This window comes from Apis laboriosa, unplaced genomic scaffold (genome assembly GCF_014066325.1).
Source record: "Apis laboriosa isolate Shangri-la unplaced genomic scaffold, ASM1406632v1 scaffold204_cov149, whole genome shotgun sequence".
NCBI classification, from domain to species: domain Eukaryota; kingdom Metazoa; phylum Arthropoda; class Insecta; order Hymenoptera; family Apidae; genus Apis; species Apis laboriosa.
The window spans coordinates 1,560,925-1,578,873 of record NW_025222299.1 but is presented as its reverse complement, the minus strand read 5'-3'; the positions used below and the strand labels follow the sequence as shown (position 1 = coordinate 1,578,873).

General features: G+C 40.4%; 1 protein-coding gene across 1 annotated transcript in view; it reads left to right on the top strand.

Moving 5' to 3' along the window:
- Positions 1-17,949, top strand: part of LOC122712691 (serine/threonine-protein kinase NLK2) — a 197,352-nt gene that overhangs the window by 108,082 nt on the left and 71,321 nt on the right. The window contains 2 exon segments of the mRNA XM_043932498.1: positions 8,199-8,328; positions 9,506-9,561. Of these exon segments, the coding sequence (XP_043788433.1) occupies positions 8,199-8,328; positions 9,506-9,561 (186 nt within the window).

The window sequence follows — 17,949 nt, the reverse complement described above, 5'->3', positions numbered from 1 at the left end:
AACGGATAGAATCTTTCGCGTCTGAATCGATCGTTCGTCGAGCCGTGTAATTTTTATTTTTTTTTTTTTTTCAAGAAGAATGAAGATGCGTTCTGAATCTTTTAGGTAAAAATATTGTTACTAATCGTATTAAGTTTTCATTCATTGTTTTATTACTAGATTGAAAGTCTGCAAATTTGAAGATATATATATATATATATATATATTGCGATATTTCAAGAGGGAAACGGATTTTTATTTTTAGTTCAGTTAGATTAAAGTAAAATTTTCACACGTGCGCGGTATTTCCATTTTGGAACGAATTTGATTTCATATATATATATATATATATATATAAGCGCTTGAGGGATTAATTAAGGATTTATCTTTCAGCGGTTTTTCTTTAGATTACTTTGAGAGTTACGACTTTTTCTTCCTTTCTTTTCGTTTTAAAATGAGAATTATATTAAAAACAATACGAGAAGTGACTTAAATCTATTCCTTCGCATATTCTATTTAGTTAAGAATCTTTTCTAATTTTTCAAATTTCTCAATAAGTGAAACAATAGTTAAGCTAAAAAATTCCTCTCTACTACAAATTCCAAATTATCCCCGATTTTTCACTTATCATTCCCTCGATCACATTTATAGTCCATCATTACCAAAATTCGTTCAAAAATTCACGGATCGTCAATCGTGACCCTCGCGAAATTTCGTTCGTTTTCGAATTCGATGATTAATTAAAGCGAAACCAACGGACCAACAATACCAATCTCATTTATTCACGAGATTGGTATACACGGCGACAAAATCGTAGATAAAATCGTAAGTCGCGAATTAATAATCATCGATCGATTTTGAACAAACGATTAAGTCGCGATTAACGCCCGTTCCCTCCCACCCTTATTTTCATTATAGCGGCGGTTGCTTCCACCCCCACCCTCCCGCTGTTCAGTTGTTGATTCTTCTTTGTCCGGGATCGAAGTTCTGGAAAACCTTTATCGGCGGCCCAATGTTTAATTGGAACGGTAATTAAATGGAAAGTGGGCGCGATAACATTTACGAATCGTAGCATCTCTATTTCTATTTCGTCGAGGGGTAGTAATTCCTGCCTTTGTTACTTTGTTATTTTGTTACAGCCTTCCTCGCGGTAATTGCGGCCGGAATTTTATATATATATATATATATTTTAGAGTTAATTGAATCGAACTGGACGTGGTTTAATTACTTTATTTTATTGTTCAACCCGGTTTTTGCGCAAGTGACTCGACCGATTATTTCTTGGGGAATAGGTTTTTAGTTAAATGGATATCTCCAGTGAAAATTCCGGAAGTTGTTTACGTTCTCCAATAAAATCGAAGTTTTGTTGGAATATCTAATTTGTTGTTACAGTTTCGTTCTAACTCGCTTGATGTTGATTCAGAAGGGAAAAAATTCGAACGATCTTGAAAATTAGGGGTTGAAAACGCTTATTTGAAAACGATACGCCCACTTCGAAAATTATTTCTATCCAAAAATTTATCGAATTTGGCGAATTAAATTGACAAAACTCCCGTCTATCATTAACATTTTTTTAATCATTCACGCGTCGTCCTTTCCTCCCTGATTAGGGAGGGCAGCATCGTTATCGCTCGAGGCGATTCATCGAACGGTGAACGGCACCAAAGGGGGTTTTAATAACGTTCGTCGGTCAACCCCCGGGCGCCAGCGAACGTCGTAAGCGCGAAATCGTTTTCATCCCTGTGTTTTGCGTTATCGCACGATCGATTTTCGTTTACAGAATTTAGAGTCATTCTATCGCGTGGAATATATCTACTCGTAATTAATCCGTAATTAAATCGGACAATGCGCGCCCCGACAAAGCCTTACCCCTCTCTCGGTTTACCTTCCACCCTTATTTCATCTCATCCACCGTTCCTTCCCTCTTTTTTCTTTTTTCTTTTTTTTTTTTTTTTTTTTCTATTCTCGTTTCGAATTCATCACGATTCTGACATCATCATCGTCCTTACCGTCGTCGTCGTCGTCGTCGTGGCGTAACATTTAATTAAACGCTGATTAAACTGAACTGCCCCGCTAATGGAACCAACCCCTTCCCTCTATTTTGTTATCGATCCTCCTCGCACTGTCCAATTAATACCAGCTACTATTGTTTAACTAAATATCGGGTAAATCGAAACGAATAGCGATTACGAATCATGCTACTTTTCTCGCATCGATGCTAATATCGCGCACTAATGCAATTTCTGTTAATAAATTGCGAAACTCGATGTGTCGAATTTTTAGTCGAAAATTAACCCTGTTAAGTATTTTCGATCGTTTTTTTAACTATTATGGACTTTTTAGCTGGGGATTATTAAAAAGATAATTTCTTTATGTTAAAACGTAACTTACTATCCATTCGTGTTCAATTAATATTTCGATTTCTCGATAAAAGGAAATGAAGAAAAAGTGAATAACGCGATTGAAACATTGAAGAATCCAAGGAATTGATTATCCAAGGAACGTACCCTCGGATACGAAGTTGTATAATTCTACAAAAATCTTGCACGAAGGAGAAAGAAAAACCGGATATATCAGACTTTTGAACATCGTCGTTAACGGAAGTTAGAAAAAACGAAGCGTAACGAGCAAAAGATAGCAGCCAAAGCATGGCCGCGTTGAAACGTTATCGAGCGAAGTTTCATCCATATTTTATCCGTAATACCTTTTTTGCAACGTTGAAAATAATACTAATTTTCATTTCACGACGAAAACGGCTTCTTTCATCGTCATCGTCGTCGTCGTCGTCGCGTTTTTTTTTCTTCTTGTTGCGTTCGTTTCATTCCGGTACGTTCTCGGTTGTGTAGGTGAAAGGTGCCGAAAGGAGCGCGATTTTGCCGGGTCGAAAATCTTGACGAGCTATTAAATAGTTCAGCGACCTGCTATACCGACCGATCCGAAACACGAAATGGCGCCCGATAATTTTCTTCGAGGCTCGAATGATTTAGCCTTAAGCCGCTGGTCGGACTCGTAAAAAGCCGGGAGAGCCGACGGGTATCGCGGGTTTCTTGCGCCTTAAATATGGCGCTAAACTGTATTTCCGACACGTTTACGATTATTCCCGATCGTAATGTAGCAGATTTAATCTATTTTCTGAAGTTTAACGATCCGAAGTTTCATTTTGCTCTTCTATATTTGCCGAGAGGTGATAATTGAACATTGTGTATTAATAAACTTAGACAATCCTCAGTACAGCGTGAATATTTTCTCTTGGAATTCGTAAAGTTTTCAGATAAATATATCTTTGGCTCTCGGATATCAATCACATTATCGATAAAAACATACGAAATATTTTTGAATGGATCACCAAGCAATAGAAGTAATAGAATCTTTTTCTTCTCTCGATATCCTTAAACTTCAAAACAGAAGAATCAAAGAATCTTTCATTTTCCAAAAAAAACTCAACATTAGTCACAAACCATTCCACCGATCAAATTTAAATCAAAGAAACAAATTCTTCTTCCTCCCCAACTTCAAAGGAACCAATACCCAACAACTGTTTCCAAGATTTCCATTTTTTCCAAAAAAAAAAAGACCAAGAATATTAATTTACATCCGACCCCTTCGTTTTCAAGTTTCCAATTAAGATTAAAATACAAATTAAACCAACAACCCTCTCCTCTTCACCCTTCCCCTCTCTCCAACACCATCCTCGACCACCTCGCGAAAGAACCGAACCCGAGGGAGGATCCACCTCAAAAAGATTCCTCGCGTTCGTATCCCTCCTCCCAAGATGAGGATTCGAATCCAAGACAAGGAGAGGATTCTTCTTCGATTCGAACGCGATTTAATTTTACATTTCCGTGCGGGGATTGCAGCAACGGGACTCTCTCTCTCTCTCTCTCTCTCTCTCTCTCTCTCTCTCTCTCTCTCTCTCTCTCTCTCTCTCTCTCGATGGGATATTCCACTTTGAATGGGGCGAGCGGTAAACAAGCGGCGCAAAAAGCGCGCGTTCGCGTCCGCCGCAGAAAATGGGCATTGTTCGCGGTTAAACGGCCGGCTAAACGATCCGCTATAAATAAACCGAGGGAGGGAGGGGGAGGAGGAGCAGGAGAGCAGATTCAGTTTTCAAATTCGTATTTGTTACGTGCGGAGGGTGCTGTAAGCAGCTAGTCTGTTTGTCGATTCGGTCCGGTTCGGTTATTTTTAAAATGCTCCACTCGTTCTGAATTTATAAATAAGTGTACATTCGCGCGCGCGACGGGGATGAAAGGATCGGATTTGTTTTTGGATGGAAATAGAATAGCGTTTTTTTTTTTTTTTTTTNCCGCTCGAAGGTCCTTTTCTCTATCGGAATTTCCAATGACGGGGGGAGAGAGGGGAGGGTAGGTTTGTTCTATTCGGGGATGAATGACGTTCACTGTGTGTGAATGGACTCGCGCGGCAATCGTGTGTTTCATCGGCGAGGGATAATGGATGTCTCGAGTGTAATTGTTGGGTGGAGGGGGATAATTGGGGGATATTTCGAGATATTTCGTAAGGAGGCTTCGATCGAACGATTATTTTTAATATTTTCTTGGTACAAAGCCTTTTCGCAAATTTTACTTTTACGTAATTCGATAACAATTAATCGCATTAATTAGATGTGTTTCTTGTGCACAACTATGGATTCTCGAATATTCCTATCTATCCTAACTTTAGAAATTATTATTAATAGATCTCCGTAGAGACATTTCGAAGAGTAATACATTTTCAATTGCTTGTCGATCCAATTTTTGATACTACTACTTAAATAATTATGTATTACGAGATAGGGATTAATAATACGTAATTTTGAGGGGGAAGGAGAAAAGAAAAAAATCGGAATCTAATGAAAATTTTTACGACGTCGAATTAGTCGAATTAGTCGAGGCGAATCCGCGACGCGAGGGTCGTTCTACTCGAAATCAGTGGCCTCACTTCCGTTATGCTCGGCAGACAGACCGAGTGCGATGACCCTTTTCGAAGGTCATCGCACCTTTCCTCGTTCGTGACTCGCTTCTGTGAATCGAACTTAATCTCCGCTCCTTCGACTCCTCTCCGATAAGATAATCAACGGCCCCCAAATTCGATCGAAAAGTTTCCGAATCCATCCCCATTCCCCTCCCCGTATCTTTCTTCGATTCGAAAAAAAGGAAAAAAAAAAAAAAAAAAGAAAGAAAGAAAAGATTGGCAACAAAGTTCGAAACTTTTCGATCCAAAAATTTAAAAATTAATCGAGCTCGAGTGAAGAAGAATCCTTGGATTAAACTTTCTCCAATCACCGTATACCGATTATCTATACGTAATAAAATCTAATCTCACTCTAGTATCCTTACTTCATAACGTGAAAAACGCGTAATTTAATATTCAAATGATCATTTTTTCTCGAGCGAGGAGTAGAAGAAAACTTCGAGGCTTCTCGAAGCAACAAGTAAAGACAACAACTCCCCCTCCTACCTCCCCCTCCATCCTCCCTCTTCTTTCCATCCGGTTAATTCGATCGGACGGTAATTAGGATCGGGGCCGGTGGTAATTTAATCGAGGTGAATTCGCTTTGAATCAATGGTGTTGTCGGCCCGGTGCGTGTGAATCGCTCGAACAGGTTTCCTCTTCTCCTCGCATCCGGCCCACGTGACGCGAGGTGTATCCCCTCCGCGACGTGTAACCCCAACATTGTTATCAAGCGATGGTGGCGCGCGTAAATTCCTGCATGCGACGAGAATAAAAAAAAAAAAAAAAAAAAAAAGGGGAGAGGGAGGGAAATCAGACGAGAAGGAGAGAGGAGGAAACGGCTCGGAGGAAATAAAGCGAATAAAGGACGCGCAATTTAACAGGGCAGTCGCAATTTTCTGCCAAAGTTACGACCTCTTCCACGTTTTTCCTCCTCTCCTTCGCCCTCCCGATAAACCTTTCTGTTGACTCTGCCTCTGCTGGAGGATTTGTTTCAAACCGAGAGATAGAGAGAATCTCGAGTCCTCTCGTGGAAAATATGCTCCTAGGGTGCGTAATGTCCAGATAGGGTTGATAATTTACCGTTGCCGTGGGGAGTGGACCACGCGCCTCCTTCTCTTTGAATTTTTGTACGCCGAAAATTTAAATATTCTTCTAGTTGTGTTTTCATTTAAAAAATCTCCAGTATCTCCATTTAATATTTACGCTCAGATTCGAGTAATTTCGAAACCAATCTTTCCCCTCAAAAAAAAAAAAAATATTATTTATTTCATTTATCCTCAAATTCAATGATTTCCAAAAAAACGAGTATACGTTTCCTTTCCTTAACCCCTCCAGAAAGAGAGAGACACGTTCGTCGAAATTCCTGCTCCGATTTTAACAGGGAGCAAGAATGAACGGTGGAAAAAGAAAAAATCGGTTTATCACGACGCGCAAGGGTTTTGGCTCGGACAGGGCGGACGAGATTGACCGTCGAATGAAAACGAGGGATTGGAATCGTCGGTTTGCGGTGGCCGGCCGGCTGACAATGAAATCGAGCCACCGTAAACGAACTAATTGCAGGCACAATAATTATTCCACGGTCCCGGGCCCCGCTGCGACCTCGTCGTCTGCCGCTCGCGGATTACGAATCGATCGTGGCCTCTGTTATTAACCCTTCCCACCCCCTTCCACTCCCTCCCCTGTATTCGTGTCCGCGGATCGACGGACAACGTCGAAATTTATCGTCGCGTGCACGATATTCTCTCCTCTATCCCGGCCATCTGCGATTCTTTTGGGATTTCGCTTCTGCCGCTCGACGGACGATTTTTTTTTTTTTTGTTTTTCCAAACCGGCTCTCTATGGTTTTCCTTTTGTTTTTGCTTTTAACGAGGTCGATGAGATTAATGGGAAGATTAATATTGGTTCATTGTAGCGTTTTTTATTATTATTATTATTTATTTATTTTTCGTAATCACGTTTTGAATTTGGAATTTTGAATAATATAAGTTGCGGTTCCTTGGAATTCGTGATTAAATTGGGAAGTGAAAAGAGCGAAGATATAATTTTTTAAGTGTGAAAAGAATAATTTCTTCAGAAAAGGTACTTTGTGAAAAAAGTTATTTCTTTCAGATTTTTATTCGTCAATGTGACGAACGAATATTTTTGGAAATATTTCCGTATCTCGTAAAGAATTACGAGAAACTTTTAAATGGCATCGATGGTATATCACGAGTGATTATTTTTCGCCTCGATTTAATACGATTTAATCGATGTTTGATTTGGATTGACGTTGCCGCTCGACTGTATTCCGCACGTTAACCGTGTCTATTCAAAGCAAATAGAAGATAAAATTAAATACTGAATCGAGAACGGAGATTAGGATTTATTCTCGATAAATAAACGACGATGAACGATCGATTCTTTTTTTTCTCTTTTTTGATAGATCCATTGGCAATGGATCCAAGTTCATCAAAGGAAGAGTTTTTAAAGAGTTTTTTTTAGAAAAAACTTAANATTTATTCTCGATAAATAAACGACGATGAACGATCGATTCTTTTTTTTCTCTTTTTTGATAGATCCATTGGCAATGGATCCATCAAGTTCATCAGAGGAAGAGTTTTTAAAGAGTTTTTTTAGAAAAAACTTAACGATTTAAATGGCGGTTGACTCCGCTCTCGAGGAAACATATTTATGCGCGAAATCGTATGCAATCTATGTAAATCAAGCCCGAGATTTTCGAAAATCCTTTGAATCCGCTTCTAGCAACGAATTAAAATTGAAAGTATACGCACGTTCAAACAAGGTAAACATCTTACGTACGGGCGAAGGAAAAGTGTGTTATCTCAACGCACTTTCTTTAAAAACATCATAAATTTGAAATTTATAGTCGTTGAACTAGGAATTACGAAAGAAGAATCGGTGAATATAATTTCGACTCCCGATTATTTTCAACTTTCATAAATAAATTGAGTCAAGATTTCATTTTTTTTTTTTTTTTTTTTTTGATGAATCTCTTTTTCCATACGAAATATTCAATACGCGCTCTACATTCTGACATTCGAATTTCTCCAAAACGAATTAAAAAAAAAAAAAAAAAAAAAGTAAAAGTGTTGTCGAATTAACGAACGATCTTATAACGATCTTGTAAAGCAACACGCGTTTTTCAAAGGAAAGAAAGATCGAAGAAATCGAAAGAAATGAAGGAATAAATTCGAGAAGGATCTCTCTCTTTCTCTTTCCCTCTACAGATTCTTATCGATAACGCCGATTTCCTTTGTAATTTACAGGGCAGTGACAGATCCGAGGGATGGTAGAAGAGTGGCCTTGAAAAAACTGCCGAATGTCTTTCAGAGCCTCGTGAGCAGCAAACGAGTCTTCAGGGAGTTGAAGATGCTCTGCTTCTTCAAACACGAAAACGTAAGTTTATTACATTTGTTTCGCAAAATAACGACGCTTTATAATTGTGAACGCGTTCTCACATTTAATTCTCTCACAACTTCTCGAGAACGATATCGTGAATATTAACATCGTTGAAAAACACGCTCACTCGTGTTAAATTATCCCCCGTTATATCCTTTTATGTTTTTGTTCTTCGTATTTCCTTCGACAGTTTTATTCCCATTCCAGTTCGAGAAAGAAAAACTTTCGCGTAAAACTTTGTTCTACAAATTTTATGCATTGGAAACATAGACTTAAACATAAACTTGAACGGGTTATCACTTTTTAAATTATATCTACGAGATATATACTTTTGTTATTTCTCTTTTCGGGGAAATTTGTGCTCGAAATTTTCCCCATGCAAATTTTATGCAAATATCGTTTGAACTTTAGAAATAAAGGAAAATTAAAATTCTTCCCTCTTCCAATTATCCAACTTCTAATTATTACAATAATGTACAATACACTTCTTCTCACGCGATTTATTAATAATCCGCAACAGTATACAACTTTTAATCGGGATATAAATTTCACGTTCCAATCGTGCTCGATTTTCAAGCATAACTTCTCGCTCAACTTCTTATTTTATTAAAAAAAAAAAATATTCAAGATGTTCGAACTCGACGCGGAAGAACAGCCAACTTCTCCCCTCCTTAAAATCGATCTCGCGCCCTTCCCCCACCTCCTCCAAGTTTGCCGATTTTCCATAACTCACTTATCTACTTCGTGGTTATCTGCGGAAAATACATTTTGTTTTACGAGCCAGATAAACGCATTATCGTGCGGCCACTGGAGGAACGTGCCGATGTCTCGTTCGTGTTTTCGAATTCCATTAATTTTAAGAAAAATGTCGATACGGAAGAAACCGACTGTTGTTTAAAAAATTTCGTATTTTCGAGTTTATTACCTTATATATATATTCGGCAATTTTTTAAATAAGGAAAGATTTTAAAATATGATATTATACTTCGATCAAATATCTCTATGATAAAATGATCTGAGAGAGATAAAAATAAATGGATTCGTTATGGGGATGATGCACGAGTGAACAAGACGCGTGACTTTTAAATTACACGTTCCATTATGATCACAGTTTTTGCAAATTCCTCTTTCGAATTCGCCCATAATTTCGATCTTTTCTTTCTTTTTTTTCCAGGTTCTCTCGGCCCTGGACATCCTTCAACCACCTCATCTGGACTTCTTCCAAGAAATGTATCCTTTTCTATATATATATATATGTATATACTTGACGAGAACACAAAGTTAAAAACAGGTTTGTCTTTTCGGAGAAGTCCGAAAACGCTGATTCTTTTACTCGTTGACTCGTGTTTCCGGGACTTTGTACTTGGCCTCCTCTATGGGAATAAATTCCAACCACGAGACCAACTTCTTGCGAGAGGTATAAAGAATTTTACGTGGAAATATCGCGATTTTAACAGCGTTGTTCCAAGAAGATAAAAAAATCCACGTTTTTTATTCCCTCTTTCTCTCATCTCCCCCCTCGAATTCTCGAAATGTATGTTTTCCCCTTGCTCGACGATTATATGGAAAAAAAGAACGTCAAATTTTTAATTTTCTACAGTTACATATACACTTTAAGAACAAATTTTTAAAACAAATTTTTCTAAAACAATTCACGTCTCGAGACATTTCATTAATCCAAAATTTTGCAAAAGAAATTGCAAAATCTAAATCTTCGACGTCCAACCACTGAATATATATATATATATATATATATATACATGACGTTTCTCTCGAACATCTGTTCTCCTCTCCATGCATCCTCCTTTGTCCACCATCGAGCACGAACGATCAGAAAAAAAAAAAAAAAAAAAAAAGAAAAAAAAATACGAGAAAAGGATACAAAGAATCGTTGGATGGCGATCACGCGAAGTCGACGATCCATCCGACTTGTCCACGGAGGATCTTCTTCTTCGACCACTTAACCCGTTCCTCGTCCATTTTTCAAGCATCGGCGGAAGCTGAGCGCACGCAACGCTCGTTCGAAGCGACGCGGAAACTTTTAATCGGGCCCACCACCACCGTGGCAGCCACCAATTAAAGCGTAGGAGGAGCAGGAGGAGGAGGAGGAATAGGTATCGTGATCGAGAGATCCTCGTCGATCCTGATCGGTCGATCGTCTTGAACCGACGTTTTCCACTTTCTTTTATATATATATGTTATTCAGACGGAAGTCTGTCTCTATTGTCCCAGTGGTGTATATTCCCAGGGAAAGAGAGAGAGAGAGGGAGAGAGCGATATTAATTGTGAGAACAGAAGAGGAAAGGGGATTGGAATTGGAGGAATATTGTATAGGGTGGAGATATAGAGATATAGATTTGACAAGTAGTTTTAGATTGGATATTGATTAAGGATAGTTAAGTGTGAGAAGTGGAGGATAAATTTCAAATAGAAAGTATTTATCCCCAGATTAAACGTTATTTTCTCAAACAATTATCATTATTACCCTCTAAATCTCAGAAGCAAGCAGAAATTATAATATCCAAACTAATGTGTAAGCAAACAATCGAGCAAGTGGCGAGCAAACAACCCTTACCTAACCCCACGGTGTTCATTAGCCTCTAAATCTTCGATCTCTGAAACAATTAGGGTTAAAAAAAACACGTTGAACGAGTTTCAAGATCGATCGGATCACCGTTCGCTTTCGTTGAAATTTACTGCGAAAAGGAGTGGCCGTTCAAAGTGCTCCGATTCCCGATGGCCGTCGCCGGACAGGAAGGTCTCGACTCCTTTCAGAAAACGAAATTAAGCCGAAACTTACGATGAGGGGGGGACACGTGTAGACCGCGTAGGTAACCCAATAAATCTCGAGGCTCCGGTTCTCTCGCGTTACGAACGGCGGAAGATCAATAACGTCGTGCTCCGTCACGTTTCCACGACGAGGAGGAAGAAGAAGCTTAATTTCAAGGCGAAATCCTCGGCTCCGCCCACCTTCTCTTTTTCTTTTTGTTTGCAATCTCGATTCGAATAAAATATTGTCGACTGTAAAAAGAAATAGAATATATTAGGTTTCAAAGGGTGTAATTGACGAGAAAATTTTTAATTCGCGAGGAATTCGAGGATTAAAATACTGGAAAGTTGGGAGAGTTGAAGGAAACATTCAATATATTTTTCCATGACGGTGTAAAGTTAATCATTTTCAAAAATTTATATAATATATAATATTGTAATATTGTTAAATTTAAAGAAAGGATGGATATCTTCGTATTCTCTCCGTGTCGATTTTGAATTACTTGTTTGACAAAAGTCAAGTACAACTTTTCATTCTTGGTCATTAGAATATTCTCTCAAATCGAATCCTGCTTCTTCACGCAATCGTTCAAACAAATATTCAGAATCAGAATTAACACGGAATTTCCTTAAATCTAAGAAAATTCCATCCTCGATCGAACTCGCACGATTCCGTTTTCCAATTATCGTCCAATCGAATGACAGTCGGCGAGCTCAAAGAAATCGGGCTCCCGAACAAGGAGGGGATCGAAAATGGTAGCAATGGCCCTCTTCGAATCTCCGTCACGTCCGTTCGAAATCCCTTCCGGTGGAGGAGACTTCCTCTCGGCGGGCCCGGCCAACCATCTTACGTAAGCGGCCGGTCGGTTACGTGCAGATTGCTCTCTCGCTGGTTACGTGGAGCACCGTTTTGTTCTCGGCTGTGCGCGCGTCACTTTTCGTTACGAGCGTGTTACGAAACCGCGGAGGTCACGAACGTGTCGCCTCGAACGTCTCCACGAGATGTTTCGAGAAATTCCGCTTGGGATCGATATAGAAACGAGAATATCCTCGAAGAATATTCCCTTCCTTTTCTTCTTCTTCTTTTTTTCTTTCCAGAGAAATTGGCTCCAAGGATATTTCCTTCCCTCTCTTCTCGAATTTCGCGCCATTAAGGATGAAGGAAAGGTTTTATTTTTTTTATTTATATATATATATATTTTGCAAAATGCAAATATAATTTGAGAGAGTCTTTGCTAGAGTCTTTCAGCGTGGGGGAGGAGGAGTAACTTTCACTCTCGACGCGCAATATCCATTAACGAAAAATAATTCTTGAAAACAACTTTCGATAATTTTTACTTTCTTTCGCGCGTAAAAGGAATGAATTCTCGATATTTCGTTTTTCTCCGTAGAGAGAGAGAGAGAGAGAGAGAGGAGATTTCGATGACGAATAAATAGAATCTCGTCTAATAAAATAATCTAAAAAGAAAAGTTACTCGCTTCGCATCGATCACGTAACGGTAGAAACTGTTCCAATCCAAACGCAGATTCAACTGTTCAACAAAATTCACCGATCGATAGATGGAATAGGAGTCGATGGGGGCGCCATCGAGAGCGGCCGAATGATCGATCGATCGATCGATCAACGCAACAGCGATAATCGATGCCTCTTTAAGCGAGACGAGATCGCTTAACGAACGAGTTACGAAAGTTAATCTGGGCGAAGGCAGTCGCGATCAATCGTTCTTTCTCTTCCTCTTCTTCTTCACACCTTCTTCTCTCTCTTACTTTTCCTTTTTCCTTTTTTTTTTTTTTTTTTTTTACAAATACCGCTGCTTCTCGTTATTACCCATCCCAGAGGACGACTTCTTAATCCCCCCTCGTCAACTCGCTTCTTCCTCCTTCGATTCCACTTTTATTCTTCCAAGTTTTAATCCAGAGAGACCTCGCGTTGCAGAAAAATCATCGTCGCGAATTGACGATTTTCTCTTATTCTTATAATATTTCTTCCTTCTTCGATCTCCATCTTCGAAAAAATCCAAGCCAATCTGCTTCTCTCTCTCTCTCTTTTTTTTTCCCCTCCTCCTCATATCCAACTATTTCTATTTAATTCCTCTCGAGAAATTGTTCCAGCCAATTATAACCTTCTCCCTTCGTTCTCCTTTCGTCTTTCGTTTCCCCACGAGGCAAGCAAGCATCGTCGGGTTATCGAGAAGCTCGTCGTCTTCTCGAGGATTATGCCGCTTACACGATCCAACGGTGCATGCACCGTTGCGAACCTGACAAGCCACGATGGCTCGATTTACCGCTACCAACAACTCGACGGATCCATCCAAATCCTGGGATGGCCGGGGGGAAGGGGAGGGGGGCCACCTGTTTCACGCTCGACCCAAGCCTGATCGATTCGCGCGCGGATCACGCTTTTTCCTCGGCCGAGAATTCTTTCTTCCCCCTCCTCTTGTGTTTCTCTCACGGATTTCGTGTCCGTCCCTCTCCGTTGTTATTCCTTCCTTTCCTTAGGGAAAGGATAATGCATATTTTTTTGTGAATTAAAAAATTTCGAACATGAATGTCTCATGGAGGCGTCCAACCCAACAATATTATTCAAATCTGATTAATTTAATTAACGAAGGAAGATTCATCCAAGTTATTTGGTAATAAAATTTCTTCGATCGAGTGGAAAGCGAGTGGAAAGAATATCGTAAAGCCTTTCTTCATTAATTCCATTTGCCGGTGTGGATCGATTCTAATTCCATCTACATGGAAAATTCAGGGGGCGTGTTCCCTTCCCCGAATCGAAGGGGGCGAAGGAAACTTGGCGCAACGAGAGACCAACTTGGGTGAAAGCGACTGTCTAATTTCTAATTAAAGAGCCCGACTAACCACACGGTCTCGTAGACGATACGGTAACGAGATTACCGGTTAATACAGTGGCTCCGTGCTATCGAATCCCTCGATCGAATCGGAGGGAGAAATCGGCGTGAATCGATTAGAGTTAGAGTTTGCCTCGATTCGCCTCGATATTTGGACAGGTGAAAAGATTTAGAGATGGAATTATTTATACCCGATTCGATTGAAAAAGAAAAGTTTTTTCTTCTTTTTTTTTTTTATTTGGAAAGATGAGGAGGAGGAAAGGGATGAGATTAATTGGGTTCTCGAGTCGGGAATGATTCTTTCGGAAAAATGGAATTTTGTTTCGCTTGAATTATTCGCTTCGATCATTCGAGCGAATCGATCGACGACAAAAGCGTTTAATAGATGGATTAATATCGGAGAAACGGCTCGGAAACTCCTGTCTAATCTGCATAAATCGAAAATTCGATGTCCCGCCAGGGAGGCGATGCCTCCCCGCGAAGACGCTGCCTAATTTCTGATTAAGGGCAAGCCTTGATTGGATGAATACATATCGGCCAAGATGGCCGTTTGCGAAAGACAAATATGAATTAGTGATTTCACCTAGCTAGTGAAACGGTCTGCAACCAATTTAACCGTGTTTATTATGCTCTCGAGTGCACGATAAAATTTTCGAGACCTTCATCCGATATTTCATTTCAATATTTCATTAACCCTCTCATCGAAGCACAAATCGTATTTCAAAATTTCTTCCAGAAGAAAACAACCCGACTAACATCTCTCTCTTTCTCCAAAACCTACTACGTATCTAAAAAACTCAAAAACACATCCCTCAACATCCCAACTTTACCCCCCAAATCCAAATCCAAATCCAAATCCATCCCCCTCCTCCAATCCACCCTTTCTCTCCAATTGCCCCGACGTGATCGGTGACCGACGACAAGCAACCCCCGTCAAAGCCGACCTTGGCGGTCTCCAGCGAGGGGGGATCGCGATTCCAGTCGCAAACCGCCGTCTAATTCCTAATTAAGGAACCCGCTCGATTAGCTCGCTTTCACCCGCGGCTGTAACCACCCCCGTGGCGGTGGCGCCCTGCGCGGACCCTTGCTCTCCCCATGAATACAGCATGGCTGCCGGTAACGCGGCCTCCAGTCGCTCGATGCCAATCATGGATTATTAATGCGCGCACCGCACCGCTATTGATAGCTCGATAGCTGTGCCATTACGATACCACCCCACCCATCATCCTCTGCACGTTGCTCGATGGTCTCTCTGGTTTGCTCGAGTCCGTTTACACTGTTGCGCGATAATATAACTTCCTGTTCGGGGGAACGATCGATGGATGGATCGATTTTCGGCGGGGGGAGGGGGGGATGATGGAAGCCCGTGATGATAATGGAGGAGGGTGGATCATCGTGGTTCCCGAGTTTTTCTCGACTCGCGGTTTCGAGGATTAACTCTGACCGAAATTAGCCAGGATTTCATGTCGAATAATATTTCCATACCAAATGATTTAATGATTTTCCTTTCTCGATTTTTCCGAGCGAACCAGAAACTCGATTTCGATACAGTTGTAAGGGTTCTGTTCACAAATCGATCTTGTTGATCGGAGATATAGAGATCACTCGAGGTGTCGCCTACGAGTTTTTCTTCGCAGTTTCCCTACCCGCACAAGGTGTACCTCATCTCGACATGCTCGCAATACAGTTCTTAAACAATAAACGAGAAAACAAATACAGAGTTTTTTGTTAGTGGACATCGATGATAGGGGCGGACGCAATGAAACTTCCATATGCGGGTTCTTCAACAACTATTCTACATCCGTTATCGAAAAGATATCGTATATCATCAATTCTTGTGTAATGTATCCTCATATATTCCAGAGGGGAAAAATCGATATATATATATACGTGTTGCGATAGAGATTTTGACGATTTAATTTTGTAAATTATCTTCAAATTAATCTTAATCATATATCTCTCACTAATCTTTTTCCATCTGTTCGTTCTTCAGATAATTTTTGATTTTTGAATATTAATTCAACTTGAAAACGAGCAAGGAAACAGTCTCCTCCTCCTCCTTCATAAATAAATCCTTGTTCGATGAGTTTGGACGAGGAACAATTTCATTTTCCATCCTATGTGTCGAGAATCTCTCACGGCTGGGCAAGATATTATTGTAATTGGAACAAGGAAATCTGTGTATCGCACGCCCACGCAAACACCCTCCGACCGATTTAACTCGAAGGCTTCGAGTCAAACACTCGGCTTTGACTCTTTCCCGGCCTTAATTCGGTCGTTTCTCTTCCACGCTCGAGGGAGAGAGAGACGCTTTAACGCTTTCGAAGCCTCACGGATGTTCACGGATCTCGATTCGATGGGAACGAGGCAGAGAGAGAGAGAGAGAGAGAGAGAGAGAGAGAGACGTCTCTCGATCGTGTCTTCGATTAGTCACGAAGGATTTTCGTATTCGTTGTTTCTCGATTTTTCGAGCGTTTTCTAATCTCCAGTTGGAGTTCGTTTAAATTTCGATCGGTTAATTTTGAAATTTTCCTCGAATTATTCTGGTCGAAAAAAAAGAGATCTCTACAACGCGAGGTTCTTTGAAGTTATTTTTAAATTTAAGGAACTTTGAATATTTTAATCATAAAGAATATGCAAGCGTTGTAATACAAATTTTTCGAAACTTTAAACATCCGATCGCGGATGTTTAATGCGAAATAAAATTTGTGTAAACAAGATTAAAGAAATGGAGGCTTGTAAATAGAAACACACTTTTATAAATTTTTCATCAATGCTTAAACATTTGCAATCTACTAATCATCTTTCGAATTCCCAAAAGTCCATTAAAGGCAAACGTATCTTGGGGTTAAAAAATAATTAATTACAAAAACTGGGAAGGAAAATCGTATATCGTCAATTCCGCCAGTTTTCCTCCATCTCTCTCCTTCAAGCGCGAACCATTTTTCCTTCCCCTCCTCCCCCTAAGACTCTCCAACACGTGTCATTGCGTCAACTCTCCAAGTTGCATCACGTCATTGATCGCCACCCACGCGCGAAGATCGAAGACACTCGCGAAAAATCGAAGGAGAGGAAAAGAGGCGAGCTGGATCGGTGGGCAGACGCTTCGTTTTCGACCTAGAAAACGTTCTTACGCGCGGAAAAAACATTTTCCCGCCCTTTCTCCCCGCCCACGCGCTGCCATTATGTTCCCATCTCTGCTCGATCCATCAGCCGATCCATCGAAAGTTTTTGGAAAAGACGGGTTGAAAGGGTCGTTTCATATTTTAGGGTGTGATTATAATTGTACGCGCTTGCGTCGTTAACGAGTCCGTCGTCCGTTTTCGCGACAGATTTTATAATATAATCAACGCGAATAAAGCTCTCGCGGCGGCGTTTTGATCGCGTTAATTAATATCGGTAATTAATACCCCTATTAATCGCTAATATCGCGTCTGAGGTGTTGAATTAAACGCGCCCCCCCTCCTCTAACCGCGTTCAATTTTAATCGATATCGATTCCACCCAATCCATTCTCCAATCCCCGCCCAATTTTCACTTCGATCTTTCAATCCTGATCGTCCGATCTTTTTTCGAAAATTCAGGGAGGAGGGGGAGGAAAAAGTTGAGGCCGCGGTATCCTTTTTTCCCTTTTTCGAGGTGGAAAAGAGGCGAGAAGAGGAGAGGTCGTGTGTATTCGCGCGCGTGGGTGCGAGTGCGCGCGAGTTTCCCACGCGGCGAGGAGAACGAACCGGTGCTTACGAAAGACGAGACGCCTTGTCGTATTCTCGGATTGCGGATTAGCGAGTTCCACGTAAGTAAGTAAGTAAGTAAGTAAGTAAGTAAGTAAGTAAGTAAGTGCATAAGTGCAGGTGGCCACACTGTTTAAATGCAACGCCTGTTTCCACTGCTCTTCGATTTGCAACGATCATCCTCGAATGAAATTGCGAGAAAATTAATACGCGCAAATTTTCTCGGGAAACGGTGTACGCAACGTTAAGTACATTCTTCATAGAATT